The 17,151-nt window shown below is 41.7% G+C and overlaps 1 protein-coding gene across 1 annotated transcript in view; it reads left to right on the top strand.

The window, feature by feature from the left end:
• Positions 1–17,096, top strand: part of tnxbb (tenascin XBb) — a gene marked incomplete at its 5' end in the record, with an annotated part of 36,414 nt that extends 19,318 nt beyond the window's left edge. Inside the window, 16 exons of the mRNA XM_079231953.1 lie at positions 203–472; positions 1,299–1,545; positions 2,247–2,429; positions 2,556–2,687; positions 3,217–4,394; positions 7,042–7,164; positions 7,323–7,466; positions 10,598–10,717; positions 11,149–11,298; positions 11,409–11,548; positions 11,680–11,806; positions 12,588–12,739; positions 13,366–13,462; positions 14,721–14,876; positions 15,882–16,045; positions 16,341–17,096. Of these exons, the coding sequence (XP_079088079.1) occupies positions 203–472; positions 1,299–1,545; positions 2,247–2,429; positions 2,556–2,687; positions 3,217–4,394; positions 7,042–7,164; positions 7,323–7,466; positions 10,598–10,717; positions 11,149–11,298; positions 11,409–11,548; positions 11,680–11,806; positions 12,588–12,739; positions 13,366–13,462; positions 14,721–14,876; positions 15,882–16,045; positions 16,341–16,439 (3,482 nt within the window). The 3' untranslated portion in view covers positions 16,440–17,096. The remainder of the gene's footprint in view (positions 1–202; positions 473–1,298; positions 1,546–2,246; positions 2,430–2,555; positions 2,688–3,216; positions 4,395–7,041; positions 7,165–7,322; positions 7,467–10,597; positions 10,718–11,148; positions 11,299–11,408; positions 11,549–11,679; positions 11,807–12,587; positions 12,740–13,365; positions 13,463–14,720; positions 14,877–15,881; positions 16,046–16,340) is intronic.
• Between the last annotated feature and the right edge of the window lie 55 nt (positions 17,097–17,151).

The raw sequence follows: 17,151 nt of genomic DNA, 5'->3' as shown, positions 1-17,151 counted from the left end.
CTGTTAGCTGTTATCTATTAGCTGTTATCTGTTATCTATTAGCTGTTATCTGTTATCTATTAGCTGTTAGCCGTTAGCTTGTACATTTAATTTCAATGAATTCTTTCTCACTACGGAGTCCCTCCCACAGCCTCATGTTACCTGGCAGGATGTACAGACTCTAAAATAACATAATAAACCTCTTCTTCGTCTTCCTCTTCAGTCACTTCCGGTCCCGCCAACCTCCAAGTCGTCAAGATGACCTCCACGTCGGCGGTGGTCCAATGGGAGCCGTCGCAGGGTGAGATCGACAGGTACCGCTTGACGGTCACGCCCAGCGGCGGCGCGGGGAGGAGTCAGGAGATGACGATCCCCGCCGGACAGGACTCCGCCCACATCCGGCAGCTGGAGGCGGGGCGTTTGTACGACGTCGTGCTGGTGGCCGAGAAGGGAACGAGTCGGAGCAAACCAGCAACCACTCAGGTCACTCCAGGTGAGTAGGAGCAACGGTCACCTGAACTATCGAGGAACGATCTTATATCAAACGATTCAAAATCACAAACAGTGTTGGAAAAACTCTTCTTTTCAGTTGTTTGGGGTTTCCACAGCTACTCGCTGACAACTTGTGGATTAATCCGCCAATGAAAATAATCGCACAAAATGCACTATTTCCTTCTGTTAGTTTGATGAAATTTGACAGTGAGCAGCTGTTCAATAAGAAGATTATATTTACGTTTTTCAGGAGCCAATGCGCTCGGAGCTGAGAGTCAGAAAGTATTCAGAAACGGATTGTGGTTTTGGTCTTTTTTAAATGTAATTTGTGGCAAATATAGAATTACAAGCTTTATATGCAATGTAATTTTGAGATTATAAACAAATCTCCAAAACAAGCAACATTGACCTTATATTCACATCAATTAAAACACATTACTGAGCAGAGAAACGTCGTAGTAATGGTTAACGAAGCAATGTGGAGCAGAAATAAGAAGAATATTCCTCAAACTGCCCTGTTTCCTGATTGCTGTCATGATATTTCCTTCTCAACACGCAGACACCATGTTGACTTCCTCTGTCCAAGTTTACCATTAATCACATTTCATTTCATTTTGTCCCTGCAGGTTCGATATGGATTGTTGTTTTTTCTTCTCTTGCCTAATAACTGACAAACTACTGTTAATCAGGTTTCCTGAAAAGTATCTTAATGAATATAAAACATTGCTTTTCTTCCTTTATTAGAGGTGAGCTCTCCTGGATCAACAGCGGTAGCATGTGACGACCTTGACATTGAATCAAAATGCTCACTCCTTTCACATCTTTAGGGAAGACTTTACCGAGGGTTACCGCGGCAGCTTTGAGGCTAGCGCCTGGACGAGATGTCGGCGACGGACACCAAGAGGTTAACCCCTCGGCTGAGGTCTCTGACCAACAGGGGAGGAGGGAGGAAGTGAAAGTCGGAGGTACAGATGGCCCTCGCAAAGACTCTGCAACCTCTGTGATCACAAGAACCAAACCCCTGGTCAGCAAAAAGATGGGAATAAATGGCACTGCGCCTAAAGTCCTGGAAAGGTCTACATTCTACAGGAAGCCAAACATCTCGGGCCCTTTCCGTTTAAACACAACCAGAGTCTCGTCCGCACGGAGACCATTTGGCCCAGGCCCTTTGAAAAGGGCCCCGGTGGGGCAGAAGAAGAAAAAGGCACCATTAGTGCCCAAAAAACCTAAACCAGGTGTCCCCACTATTCGAGACGGGACAATAGCTTTGCCGAGGAGAGACCCGGCCGTGGAGGCCTTGAGCACCGAGAGGAGGGTTGACAAGAATCCAGCTCTAACGTCTGGGACCGATTCAGACACAGACAGACAAAGTAGCTCTGAGGAACCGACCGTTGCTGTCGGCTCCAAAGAGCAACCAGATGTTGGTGAGGTGGGCCAGGGAAACGACACTGCTCCAGTGTCCTCGGAGCCAACTGGGACTGCTGGAAGCCAAGAGAAGAAATGTATGAACAAAGTTAAAGTGACACACGTGAGATTACCCCATCGGGGCAAAAGCAGCGCGGGTAGAGGAGAAGGAACAACGCTGGTAGAAAAGACGCCGGGTTCAGATCAAGGTTCCTCTGAAACAGATGACTTGAAACCCTCGTCTGCGGAGACGGACCTCGACCGTTCGCCAGATCCTTTGCTCAAACTCCTGACGGACACTTTTGACAGTTTGAATGTCACAACCTTTTCTGTTCATCTGTCCAAACCATCAAATGTCCCTGTTAATGCAGAAACGGCGAGGAAGCAGATTTTAAAGGGATTGAGGCCACTGTCGCCATCCTCGTCCTGGTCATCAACCTCACGTCCATCATCATCAGCACGGTCATCGTCCTCATCCTCTATATCACCTTCACTTGGTCCATCTCCATCAACAGCAGCTCCATCACCACCACGTTCATCATCGCATTCTTCAGGTGAACCATCATCATCATCATCATCATCATCATCATCATCATCATCACCATCATCATCATCATCGTCATCATTACCATCATCCCCATCCTCTTTCGCATCACCTTCACTGGCTCCCTCTTCATCAGCAGCAGCATCATCATCCTCGCTAACACTGTTAATGTCATCACCCTCATCCTTACCGTCACCCCCATCATCATCACAACCATCATTATCACCATCAACTCCATCACCATCCCTTTTCAATGCAGATCAATCAGGTTCTGAAAGAAGCAATGTACCAGATGTTGATAACCGCAAAAGTGTGACTGACGTTATCTCACCTGAAGACAGAAAACCACCACCCTCAGGACCTGTTTTCCAACGCACACCTGCAAAACATGGATATGTGCGACGCCTGCGCCCTAACTCTGGAATGTTTCCGAACAAAACCCGTCTAAATTTGAGAGTTCCTCACCACTCGACTCCTCGTTTGAACCTCGTCCCTAAAATAAAGTCAGAGACCAGGCACACGTCCACGAGCGAATTATCGTCTTCACCATCTTCATCTGCCTCGCTGCCTGAATCCTCAATTGAGGTAAATGCACCAGTGAGGGGTATGAGTGGAGAAGAAGATGGGGCAACTCCAACTACATCCACTGGAGTTGAACAAATCCAGAAAAAGAAGCCAACAGAAAGAGGACGAATCCCAGTTCGACGTCTTCCTCCTTTTCTTCCGAACCGTGCTCGTCCAAATTTGAGGGTGCTTCCTCCGCCCTCTCGACCTTTAAATCCTGCGTTCCCTACAAGGAGAGACTTCTTCTTCAATCGGACCCTCAGCGGACGTGGAGTGCCTTCCTCTCATCGCCCCATTATGAAAGTTGATTACCCCCATCAGCTGCAACTGCATGGTGGACGTTTCCAGAACAAAACCCGTATAAACCTGAGACCACCTCAACATCCACATAAAGGGCCCGTGAGGAAGCTTTTCCCAAACAAACAGCTAAGTGGAAGCAGTGCTGTTGGAGGCCAAACTTTACAATTAGAAAAGGATAATAGCCCTGAAAACCAAGCAGGAGGACAGGGCGCCCCCATGCTTACCCAAGAAGACAAAATTAGACAATTAGGAGACACTGCAGAGGTTATTCCACATTTCCAAATGGATGGCCATGATACAACCGTCAGACCACAGATTAATGAATTAGAATGGAGGGACGATGCTCCGGTCCGAAACACTAAATATAGAGAAGAAACAACGAGCACCCCAGATTCAAACTCTGACTCTGGAACCAACAAAGAGAGACTCGATGCTAGCAAAAACACTGGAGCTACAAGTCGAGGCGGACCAACCGTCAAACAAACTTCCTCCGATTCCAGACAAGAAGCCCCGAGACCACCAACGAGAGGTATAAACGCCCAGATCAGACACTACACCAGTGGGAGGAAACAGAAAGAGGAAACCAAAACAAATGGTACCGCAAAAAGTGTTGATTCTAAACCTCAGACGGGATCGGCTGGATCTTCTTCCGGAGTCACGAGGGAACCTCTGGACCACGTGGGAGTGATGAACCGGACCTCGGATGGATTTACGCTTGTGTGGGACTCACCGGAAGAGAAGTACAAACACTTTGTGGTGACAAGCAGAGACGTCGGGAAAAAAGAAAACTCTGAGGAAGAGGGTGGCAATGAGGAGGAGCAGGAGGAGGGAGCAAAGCATCATCCGACCAAAGAAACAGAATCAGAAAACGGACGCAGCGAAGATAAAAATAGAGTACCGGAAAGTGCGTCTACGCGAGGTCCAACAAGCCAAAGCAACACAAAAGCCAAACCTGTGCCAGGAAGTGACAAAACCCTGAAGAAAGTTCTTCCTGGTTCAGCTCGCTCCTTCCAGTTTGAGAGTCTTCCTCCTCAGACCGAGTACACCCTGACCTTGCTCGGAAAGGGACCCGGCCTTCTGTCCAGACTGCACAAGCTCGTCATCAGTACAGGTACAAGCCATTGTGGCAGTGGACCATTACCTGCACAATGGTACAACATTACCGTCAATGTTGTGACGTCCTCCGCAGAAAACTCATTTCACATCTTTACATGTCTTGTGCTGATTTAAACCCCCACAACATAATTGTTAACTAATCGTCACTCGTGTTGGGAATGATTGGACATGTTTGCTCACCCACTAAATGCCTTCTCCATGTTCATTTCAAGAGTGCTGCGGTGCTCTTGAAAACTGTAAGCTCACGATTTACAGTTTCACCGCCACGTTTTTACCACTGGTTCGGTGACGACGTAACCTGTTTTGTTTGTTTTTCAGTGGATCTTGACCTTCAAAATGTTACTCAAATCATTGTGTTTGTGTTTCTCATTCTGCAGCTTTTTAATGGACATTCATGAATTAGCAGTCATTGTAATAATCAACACTCTCTCAACCATAAACACCCCCTCGGTTATTTGATGTCAAACCTCAGATTTGTATTGACAGTTTGTCACATTGTTGTAGCTAGCTTGTTGCAGGTTTGCTAAATTAGCATGATTTGGCTAACTTTGTTAGCTCGCAAACAGTTTGTTCATCTCCGATTGATTCTCAGTTCTATGAGTAGTAATTCCTGCTTCAAGGAAATTTAATATACATTCAGTTTCCATCCAAATATTAAACCGAAATTCACCGACTCGTCTACATTACCAGAAATAAAAAAAAACAAGAAGCAAACTTTACCATGTTTACCAAGCCGTAACTATACTGTGTGGTGGAATGTCACAAAGTACATTTAGAAGTGCTGTGCTTGAGTATTAATTTGAGGTACTAGTACTTTACTTAAGTATTTTCTTTCTGCGTAAAAATGTACCTTGTACTTTACAGCAAAAAAAAAAATCGAAATTGAGTAAACAAAAAAATGGTGTGCCAACTATTTAGATAACCGTTAAACAGTATTATTTATAAAAAAAAAAAGAAAAAATATTTCATGGTTCCAGAAGATTTCAATTTATTTTTAAACATTTTAGGTTTCTTCTGCATCAAATACCTTTTCTTTGACTGAGCTAGAGGCCACAAACTGGGAACCATATCCAGCGTCTATTTAGCGAGACGGCTTTATGTTATCTGATTTGACATCAAATGAGAGTTCAACAGTAACAACATAACAACACACTATTCATTCACTGCCGCTCTGGTCTTCTCTCATTCAGGGTAAGCTAACAGCCAGCTTCACTGTCTCCCCTTCAGCTCTCACCCAAAGCAGGGTAAGACCACGGCTGGTCTGTCTTCACCTCTTTCACCCACGTGCCAAACAATCACTTCACCACGGAACGGCCGTTTGTGTATCAGTGACTCAGCCACGATGAACGGAGCTACAGAAAACTGAGCTTTTTTGATGAATTGACCTACGTTACCACGGAGCCACACTGCCACTAACTGCAGTCGCTCAAAAATGACAAAATTTGGGAAAAACTATAAATCGTACCCTCAAACAAAAGTTCCTTCGATATCTTACAAAAGAATATGCTCACTTTTGTGCGTGTAATTTTTTTAACGGAAATCCAGCTACACATGTCAATTTCTACTCGTTACAGTCTTTATGAAAAAAATAACTCAAAGGAAACAACTTAGTTAGGTTGAGGCAACACAACTATTTAGTTAGGTTGAGGAAAAGATGGTGGTTTGTGTTCAAATATAAAGGAAAGGCCGGTGTTTGTTTGACTTTTTGCAGACTTTATGGTTCCTGCATGTGGATAACGTACACATTGATATCAACGTATGAATTACAGTACATTAATGTTCCTCTTTATTCACTGTTACAGTTATTACAATACATGCAGTGTACCTTCAGTAGCGTAGCATAGAAGTGCTAACGCTAGTTAGTCTACTGATGTCCGCTACACTGAGAGGGACGTTGCTACGCTCTTATTGGCCAGTCTGCGATCAAGGGGCGGGACTTAGGGAAGGGTCAATTTAACAACTCATGCAGAATAATCCTCACTAATCCAGTCATACGCTCACTGCTTTAAAAACACGTGCATCTTCGGTAAAAGCGTAAGATTTAAAACACATAGTTATTATATAGTTTTGCTTTTGTTAAACGCGACCTCCATTTATTTCCATTCATCAGGACCTGAGGTGAGTCACTGATATACATATATTATGTATATAATATATAATATATATAATAATTCTGAGGAAGTAATAATGAAAGTGCATACCAAAAGCTAAAAGTGGATATTCTTTGACAGGTCTGTCTCCTGTTTGTTTTTCCTCTCGACTCCTCCTCCTTCCTGTCATGTGACCTTCTCTCCGGCCACGCTTTTATTTCCAGGTGTGAGCGAGCAGCTAACTGTTGAACATCCTCATTCTTTCCTTCGCTGCTATCCAGGACCCATCGTCTGCTTCTACTTGTTGTATTACTGCGTGTCTGTATATGACTTTATACTGTATATATGTTTGCACTGTACATATATACACTAACGCTGGATGAAATACATAATAATGAACACTCTGTTCCCACTCTTTCCATCAGACCCTCTTCACTCCTCCTCCTTCTCATTTCATGAGTTCTTCGTCGTGTGTCCAGCGTTTCTTTTCTTTTCGCGCCTCCTTCCCGTGCTTTCGTCCATCTCTCTCATGGTCTTCTTCGTACCGTTCAGGCCCGGAGCCTCCGACCGACCTGGTCTTCAGCGAGGTGACGGACTCCTCTCTGACGGTGTCGTGGACCAAACCCAAGACTCCCGTCAGCGGGTTCAAGGTCACCTACACCCACGCGGAGGAGGGTGAGGCAGTAATAATAATATGCTTTTTTTAAGTACTTAACATTATTTAATTTGATTGAATCTATTCTTCTTTCTTAATTTATGTAATTGTTTTAATATTTAATGTGTTTCTTTATTCTCACCCACCTCCTAACCCACCTCCTGCTCTGGCCGTCTAGGTGAGCCGGTGTCCGTGTCCGTGGACGCCGGCGACTCGTCCCTCGGCCTGTGGACGCTCTCGCCCAGCTCGTCCTACGAGGTCAGCGTCATCTCCGTCCTCGGCCTGGACGAGAGCGACCCGGTCAGAGAGCTCGTCCTGACGCGTGAGTCCTACGACCTTTTATGTCTCCTGTATGTCTATTTATGTCTCCTTATGTCTACGTATGTCTCCTTTATGTCTCCTTTATGTCTCCTTATGTCTCTGTATGTCTCCTTTATGTCTCCTTTATGTCTCCTTATGTCTCTTTATGTCTCCTTTATGTCTCCTTATGTCTCTTTATGTCTCCTTTATGTCTCCTTATGTCTCTGTTGTGTCTATTTATGTCTCTTTATGTCTCTGTATGTCTCCTGATGTCTCCTTATGTCTCCTTATGTCTCTTTATGTCTCCTTATGTCTCCTTTATGTTTCCATTATGTCTCCTTATGTCTCTTTATGTCTCCTTATGTCTCCTTTATGTCTCCATTATGTCTCCTTATGTCTCCTTTATGTCTCCTTATGTCTCTTTATGTCTCCTTATGTCTCTTTATGTCTCCTGATGTCTCTTTATGTCTCCTTATGTCTTCTTTATATCTCCTTCATGTCTCCTTATGTCTCTTTATGTCTCCTTTATGTCTCCTTTATGTCTCCTTATGTCTCTTTATGTCTCCTTTATGTCTCCTTTATGTCTCCTTATGTCTCTTTATGTCTCCTTTATGTCTCCTTATGTCTCTTTATGTCTCCTTTATGTCTCCTTATGTCTCTGTTGTGTCTATTTATGTCTCTTTATGTCTCTGTATGTCTCCTGATGTCTCCTTATGTCTCCTTATGTCTCTTTATGTCTCCTTATGTCTCCTTTATGTCTCCATTATGTCTCCTTATGTCTCTTTATGTCTCCTTATGTCTCCTTATGTCTCTTTATGTCTCCTTATGTCTCTTTATGTCTCCTGATGTCTCTTTATGTCTCCTTATGTCTTCTTTATATCTCCTTCATGTCTCCTTATGTCTCCTTATGTCTCTTTATGTCTCTTTATGTCTCCTTATGTCTTCTTTATATCTCCTTCATGTCTCGTTATGTCTCGTTATGTCTCTTTATGTCTCCTTATGTCTTCTTTATATCTCCTTCATGTCTCGTTATGTCTCGTTATGTCTCTTTATGTCTCCTTATGTCTTCTTTATATCTCCTTCATGTCTCGTTATGTCTCGTTATGTCTCTTTATGTCTATTTATGTCTCTTTATGTCTCTTGATGTCTTTTGATGTCTCCTTTATGTCTCTTTGTGTCTCTTGATGTCTCCTTTATGTCTCCTTTATGTCTCTTTGTGTCTCTTGATGTCTCCTTTATGTCTCCTTTATGTCTTCTTATGTCTCTTTATGTCTCGTTATGTCTCTTTATGTCTCCTTCATGTCTCGTTATGTCTATTTATGTCTATTTATGTCTCTTGATGTCTCTTGATGTCTCTTGATGTCTCCTTTATGTCTCTTGATGTCTCCTTTATGTCTCTTTATGTCTCCTTTATGTCTCTTTATGTCTTCTTACGTCTCCTTTATGTCTCCTTATGTCTCCTGATGTCTCTTTATGTCTCCTTCATGTCTCTTTATGTCTCCTTTATGTCTCTTTATGTCTCCTTTATGTCTCTTTATGTCTCCTTTGTGTCTCTTTATGTCTCCTTATGTCTCCTGATGTCTCTTTATGTCTCCTTCATGTCTCGTTATGTCTCTTTTATGTATATTTATGTGTCTTTACGTCTCTTTTATGTCTCTTTACATCTCTTTTATGTCTATTTTATGTCTCCTGATGTCTCTTTATGTCTCCTTCATGTCTCTTTATGTCTCCTTTATGTCTCTTTATGTCTCCTTCACGTCTCTTTATCTCTCCTTTATGTCTCTTTATGTCTCCTTTATGTCTCTTTATGTCTCCTTCATGTCTCTTTATCTCTCCTTTATGTCTCTTTATGTCTCCTTTATGTCTCTTTATGTCTTCTTACGTCTCCTTTATGTCTCTTTATGTCTCCTTCTGTCTCCTGATGTCTCTTTATGTCTCCTTCATGTCTCGTTATGTCTCTTTTATGTATATTTATGTGTCTTTACGTCTCTTTTATGTCTCTTTACATCTCTTTTATGTCTATTTTATGTCTCTTAATGTCTCTTTATGTTAATGTATGTCTCCTCCGGCTTCCCCCGGGCAGTGAGGATGTAACGCATGTTCACTATGAGGCGTCCTGATAAGTGAACTATCTTTTCTTTAAAGGTGTTGATTCACGAGGTGTTCTTCAGCAGCTGTGAGAGTTTTCCTGTTAAAGTTGAGAGTGATCGTTGGTATCTAATGTTGAGTTTCTTCATGTAACTCATGAACGTCTGCAGGAAACAATCTGTGCATTGATTCTTTGTGGATTCTTCAGAGCTCTGTTTCTGGATCCTTTGTGTTTGTTGCCGTATGGAACGTCATCCTGTTCATAGTGAACTAAAATAAACACACTAACGGAGATTTAATTACATTCCTGAATCAGGTCAAGAGGAGAATCTTTTGGCTTTTGCTGCACCAATTATGCTGTTTTCTTTCTCTATGTCTATTTTATGTCTCTTTTATGTCTATTTATGTCCCTTTATGTCTATTTATGTCTCTTCTATATCTATTTATGTCTCTTCTATATCTATTTATGTCCATCTATGTCTCTTTTATTTATGTCTATTCATATCTCTTTTATGTCTCTTTGTCTCTTGTTTGTCTCTTTATCTCTCTTTTATGTCTCTTTAAGTCTTTTTTATGTCTATTTCTGTCGATTGTATTTCTATTTATGTCTCTTTTAAGTCTCTTGTTTCTCTTTTATGTCTCTTTATGTCTATTCATGTCTCTTTTATGTCTATTTATGTCGATTGTATGTCTATTTATGTCTCTTTTATGTCACTTTATGTGTCTTGATGTCTCTGTTATGTCTCTTTATGTCTTTTTTGTTTTTCTTTATGTCTCTTTATGACCCTTCATGTTTCTTTGTCTCTGTTATGTCTCTTTTATGTATCTTGTATGTCTCTTTTATCTCTCTTTATGTCTCTTTTATGTCTCTTTACGCCTCTTTTACATCTCCTTATGTTTCTTCATGTCTCTTTTATGTCTCTTTTATGTCTCCTTTATGTCTCCTTTATATCTCTTTATGTCTCGTTATGTCTCTTTTATGCCTCTTTATGTATATTGTATGTCTCTTTTATGTCTCTTTATGACCCTTTATGTCTCTTTTATGTCTTTTCATGTCTCTTTTAGTCCCTGACCCACCGACTGACCTCCAGGCCGTGAACGTCACCGACACCAAGGCCTTGTTGTTGTGGCGTCCAGCGCTGGCTGCCGTCGATAAGTACATCATCGTTTATGGCGCCGGGACAGGTGAGTAATGTCATCCGCCATCTAGCACAGGAGAGCCTACACTTTATGTTTCTGTAGGTGAATATAGCTTCATTTCACAATAATGTCTCATTTATTTAATGCATTAATGAGTTCTTCACTTTAATGATGCAGCTCTTAAAAGTATATAGCTTGTTTGGGATCAATACATTCTTATTGATACAAAACATTCATTTATTTCCTGAACCTGGAAAGTGACTAAAGTTATCCAATAGTTGTGGCGTTAAAACAATATACGTTTATTAATATAAAAATGATGATTATGTAAATACACAACGGATTATATATTATGTGTTAGTTTTAGACACTTTGACGTGTAAAAAGATAGCTTTTAATTAAAGCACAGCACTTAAAACAATAATTATTGTAATCATTATTCAATATTATTTATAATGATATGTTTCCTGCTTCAGACTCTGAGTTGAGGGTCAGCGTCTCTGGAAACGCAGCCGAGCATCAGCTGAGCGGACTGGAAGCTTCCACCACGTACGCAGTGACCGTGAGCAGCCAGCAGGGGGGGAGGGAGAGCTCAGGGGACTCCAGCACCTTTACCACCAGAGGAGGTGAACACACACACACACACACACACACACACACACACACACACACACACACACACACACACACACACACACACACACACACACCATAAAGCCTCCCCTCTTCCTCTCAGGACTCCCCAGTCTCCGTGACCTCCGTGACCTCCAGGCCCACGATGTGACCCCCCGCACCGCCCTGTTGTCATGGAAACTGCCCTCCAATCCCACCAGCAGCTACAGACTGACCTATCAGGCTGAAGGTCAGGAGGCGAAGGTGAGCGGAGGGGTTGGGTTACCATCGGGGTAGAGTTCAATTAAACAACAATGATTTTCCCGGCATGAACACAAACGTCCTCGACAAAGACGAAGGAAACCAAAGTGAAAGTCTCTGGTTCTCTTCAACAGGAAGTGCTGGTGGACGCCTCGCTGTCGGAGCACAAGCTGACCCGCCTCCACCCCGGGTCCAGGTACGCGGTGCGGCTCCGGGCCGAGGGAGGAGACTCGGCGGCCATCGCCACGGACTTCACCACCGGTAAGCGGCCGCGAGCGCGTCAGCCGGTGTGAACGGGGATCGACCGACCGAGAGCTTAACGCCCCGCCCTCTTGTGTTCCTACACAAGAGGGCGGGGCGTTAAGCTCTCGTCGGATTTATGTCTCTTTATGTCTCTTTATATCTCTTTTATCTCTCTTTTTGTCTCTTTCTGTCTCTTTATGTCTGTTGTATGTCTCTTTATGTCTCTTTTATGTCTATCTATGTCTCTTTATGTCTCTTTTATCTCTCTTTGTGTCTCTTTGTGTCTCTTTATGTCTATTGTATGTCTCTTTATGTCTCGTTTATGTCTATCTATGTCTCTTTATGTCTATTACATGTCTCTTTTATCTCTCTTTGTGTCTCTTTATGTCTATTACATGTCTCTTTTATCTCTCTTTGTGTCTCTTTATGTCTATTACATGTCTCTTTTATCTCTCTTTGTGTCTCTTTATGTCTATTGTGTGTCTCTTTATGTCTATTGTATTTCTCTTTATGTCTATTGTGTGTCTCTTATGTCTATTGTATTTCTCTTTTAGTCCATTTAGGTCTCTTTCATGTCTCTGTTATTTCTCTTTTATGTTTCTTTATGTCTTTTTTATGTTTCTTTATGTATCTTTTTTGTCTCTTTCATGTCTCTTTATGACCATTTATGTCTCTTTTATGTTTCTTTTATGTCTCTTTATGTCTATTTAATGTATTTGTATGTCTCTTTATGACCATTTATGTCTCTCTTATGTCTCTTTCATGTCTCTTCCTCCCTCTCGCCCCTCCTCTTCCTCAGGCACCCTGAGGTTCCCCTTCCCCACCGACTGCTCCCAGGAGCTGCTGAACGGCGTCCGGACGTCCGGCGAGCTGGAGGTCTTCCCTCGGGGGAAACTCGGGACGTCCATCTTGGTTTCCTGCGACATGGAGACCGACGGCGGCGGCTGGACGGTACGAAGTACATCTAGTACACGATTAACGTAGTTGTACTTTATTTAGGTCTTTTATTATCATTGTACTTTATAAATCTAATCCACAGAGAAATGGTACTTAATTCTGTTATCTGAATTTGTATTTATAGATATATAAATACAACTAAAGTACCCAACAGTTCATGCTAATGATCGTAACTGTAGTTGTTTTTATAATTTGTTTATTTTCATTTTTTGTTTTTGTTTTATTACTATTTTATTTTATTTTTCTCTCCACTTATTGTGTGTAAATCTCAGCAGCATTGAAAATAAGGATTCTTGAAAAAGGGCAGCTGAAATGATGAGTTGATTGACAGAAAAATAATTGGCAACTATTTTAATAGTTACTTATTTTTATCTAAAAATATTGAATGGTTCAAGCACATGTTATGTAATAATGTTAATGTATAAGTAATAATCTTAATGTATAAGTAATAGTGTCAATAATGTTAATGTTAAAGCAATAATGTTAATGGTGTTAATTAATTATTTATATATGTTTATATATATAAATTGTGGCGCCATTCCTCACTATTTCCACTCTCTCCTTGAAGCAAACGGTCCGTGGCTCAGAGTTCAGGCTAAAGGAGTGTTGTGTTCCTGCAGGTCTTCCAGAGGAGGAAGGACGGCTCGGTGGACTTCTTCAGAGGCTGGAAGGACTACACCAGAGGGTTCGGCAGTCCGGGAGGAGAGTTCTGGCTCGGTGAGGAAGAAAAGAGACGCGACCCGATATTAAAACATGTTGAGAACGCAGTCAGTGTGTTTACATTTTACTGCAGCGCTTTGCCACAAACGCTCTTTAAACTCACCAAGAACTCGTATTTTTATTTTCCTCGACTTTCTCTGCTGTCGTCTCAGTGTGTTAAAACTTACAGATAAGTTTTTTTAATATTAATATCGAGCATCGAACTGGAAACTTAGGGCCTAATGTTTGGAAAACATTTGTCCAGAAAAGTGACGTTGTGGATTAATGCTCGTTGACGTGACAGGATTCTCCCGAAAATCTGCCAATTTATCTCATTTTCGTTCAGGATTGGAACATTCAGGCCGCCGTACTTTGACCCAGAAAGGCGTTGAATTCAGTGGATTAAAAATTCAAAATATCTCCTCAATGTTCAGCTTAAAATTGCATCATCTTAGAAAGTATTACATTAATCTCATATAGAACTCAGAAAGGATTGAATGCACCAACACATCTTTTACTCATTTACTAACACCGTAAACTTTATATCTGAAGTAATTCGTTGACATAAATATCTCACGTGGAGTAATTGCTCTTGTATTTTAATGACAAGAAAAGGAAAAAGCTAGAAGAAGAAGAAGAAGAAGAAGAAGAAGAAGAAGAAGAAGAAGTAGAAGAAGAAGAAGAAGAAGAAGAAGAAGAAGAAGAAGAAGAAGAAGAAGAAGAAGAAGAAGAAGCCCGGAGACGCATCAGTTTAATGTGGAAGGGGAGAAGAAGCTGACGCTATTAAAACAAACATTTGGTTCTCAATTATTCATTTTATCCGACCAGATCCAGAATGCTGCCGCCAACGAGGGGGATTCTGGGAAAAAGAAGCGGAAAAAAAAGAAGCGGAAAAAAAAGAAGCGGAAAAAAAAGAAGCGAAAAAAAAAAAGTTAAAAAAAAGTTGCGGAAAAAAAGCGGGAAAAAGTAGCGGAAAAAATAAGTGGAAAAAAAGAAGCGGAAAAAAAGTAACGAAAAAAAAGAAGCGGGAAAAAGTAGCAGAAAAAAAGCGGGAAAAGGTAGCGGAAAAAAAAAGCGGAAAAAAAGTCCCTTTACAAAAAGAAATGTTGGAATTAGAGGTTCAAAGCATCGACATTTAGTTTTGTTTGGTGGCTATAACAACAACAACAACAACAACAAAGTAAAGTAAAATGTTTGTTGTTTACGTGTTTACATGTGTATTGTTTACGTGTTTATTGTTTACATGTTTATTGTTTACGTGTTTTTGCTGCTTCAGGCCTGGAGAGCCTCTACAACCTCACCTCCATGACCAGGATGAGTCTGCGCGTGGATCTGCGGGACAAAGATGAGGCGGTGTTCGCCAAATACTCAAAGTTTGAGCTGGTGAAGAGGAACTACAAGCTGATCGTGGGCGGATACAGCGGCACTGCAGGTGACAAGCCCCGCCCCCTTCCCAGCATGGGACCCTAAACACATGCATGGTGGTCAATGGAGAGAGAAACATATATTGTTTGTTTCAATTGTGCCGTGAATGAAATATACGACGCTCGTTCATTTAAACGATAATGTTTGCACGTCAAAGCAGTTTGCCATTTTGTCGTAATAAACCTTTGAGGTAAAATTACGTAATCAGAAAGACGAAAGTCCCAAAAGTAGCAAGAAGCTACGTTGTCTGTGTTTATCGCTCGTTACTCGCTCGTTATTTCTCTTAACTCAAAGAGTCGCTGGATAAAAACACGTCAGGGAAGATAGCGTTACATTTGTGCATAGAACATAGCTAAGCTAGCTAGCTAGCTAGGAAGCTAACGGACATATGGTGATGTAGATTGTGCGAGACAAGAGATTTAGTTCACTGAGCAGGTTCACACAAAACAAAATGATAAAATGACAAACTGAGATGTTTTTAACTCGCAAAATGATTGTTTAAAATGACCGAAAAAAAACTAATATATTTTTCGACCTTATATTGGAAGAAATGAGACAAATAATTGATCCCGTTAATATTGTGCCATGATGTTTTTTCCAAAGATTATTTTGCACATCAAGAAAGTCACATGTTGTCGTAAAACTAAGACATTTGGTATGTGAAACAGAGCTAAGTTAGCAAGCTAAGCTAACGGCCATGTTGGTGGGAATTGTGTGAGATGTAGTTCACAAAAAACTACAAAACAAACTGAGACAAAATTATCTTTTTAAATTGACAAACGTCATTTGTGTCAATTAATGGCACAATTCAAATGGAATAAAAAAAATTGTCTCTCACCGTTGACTGTTTTTCCAAATAAAGTCCCATTGTAGACACTCGAAGGGGGCGGGGCTTGCCATCTCTATTCGTATTGACTCTCAAAGTGCTTCCTGTCACGTCTCCTGAAGGAAACCAGAGACCCTGTTGGGCTTAACGCTCCTCTCTCCTCCCTCCTCTCTCCTCTCTCCTCAGGCGACTCCCTCAGCTACCACAGCGAGCACATCTTCTCCACCAGAGACCGCGACCTGGCGCCCTTCATCACGCGCTGCGCCATGTCGTACCGCGGGGGCTGGTGGTACAAGAACTGCCACGAGGCCAACCTCAACGGCGCCTACGGCACCGACTCCAACCACCAGGTGACCTCACGGCCTCACTGAGCTTTTATTTTGAAAAGACTTTGATGATAGCGAGCAGAAAGCGACGCTTGTTGCTGGAGTTTCTGTAGGAAAACACATGAAAAATAAATAAATAAAAGCAGCTAAATTATGTTTTAAAGAGGAAGAGGAGGTGTCAAATATCGTTTATGATTACCTGTCAGTCTGACATCAAGGTGTGTGTGTGTGTGTGTGTGTGTGTGTGTGTGTGTGTGTGTGTGTGTGTGTGTGTGTGTGTGTGTGTGTGTGTGTGTGTGTGTGTGTGTGTGTGTCTCAGGGTGTGATCTGGACCGCCTGGAAGGGAACACAGTACTCCATCCCGTTCACTGAGATGAAGATGAGACCAGCAGCCTTCAGTCCTCCAACCAGAGGATGAAGATGAGGATGAAGAACTGAACTGAACACATGATGCATGATGGACAGCAGTGTGTACATACATGTGCAAACACACACACAAACACACACACACACACACACACACACACAAGGGAGAGGAGATGAAGACATATTTGTTTCATTTGTATAGAGGTCAGTTATCTGTATGTTATTGTACAGTTTGTATCTTCTTTTACTATATTTAAAGGGCCAGTACACACACACACACACACACACACACACACACACACACACACACACACACACACACACACACACACACACACGTTCTACTGCCGGCCCCAGAGCGTGACTGTGTGCTTTTAGCTTGTAGAAAGTTCTCTTTTCACCGGTTATCCGTAAAATAAAAGTGGATTTAAAACAGGAACAACTTCCTGTTTCAGTGTCGGGTTTTTCACAATAAAAGCAACAATGCTCAAATGGTACGATAAAGGTGTAAATGGAGCCGATGTTTTTAGCACTTTTTCTTTGTTCTTCAGGTTTAATTCTTGTATTTTAATGTCATTAAATTCCAGCCGGTGGCCAAAGTTTAAACATGAACATGCAGAACCGGCATGTCATCTGAATGAATTATTATTGTTTTGAGTTTGTTTGTCTCCACGTTGTTGATTGTTATTTTTAATAAAGATGTTTGAAAATCAAAGTTTGGGCTTTTTTGCTTCTTTTTTTTTTGCATCAGAAGATGAAATACT

This window comes from Taurulus bubalis (assembly GCF_910589615.1).
Source record: "Taurulus bubalis genome assembly, chromosome: 16".
Taxonomy (NCBI): Eukaryota; Metazoa; Chordata; class Actinopteri; order Perciformes; family Cottidae; genus Taurulus; species Taurulus bubalis.
Note: the sequence above shows the minus strand (reverse complement) of the source record. Positions and strands in the feature narration are given on the sequence as shown.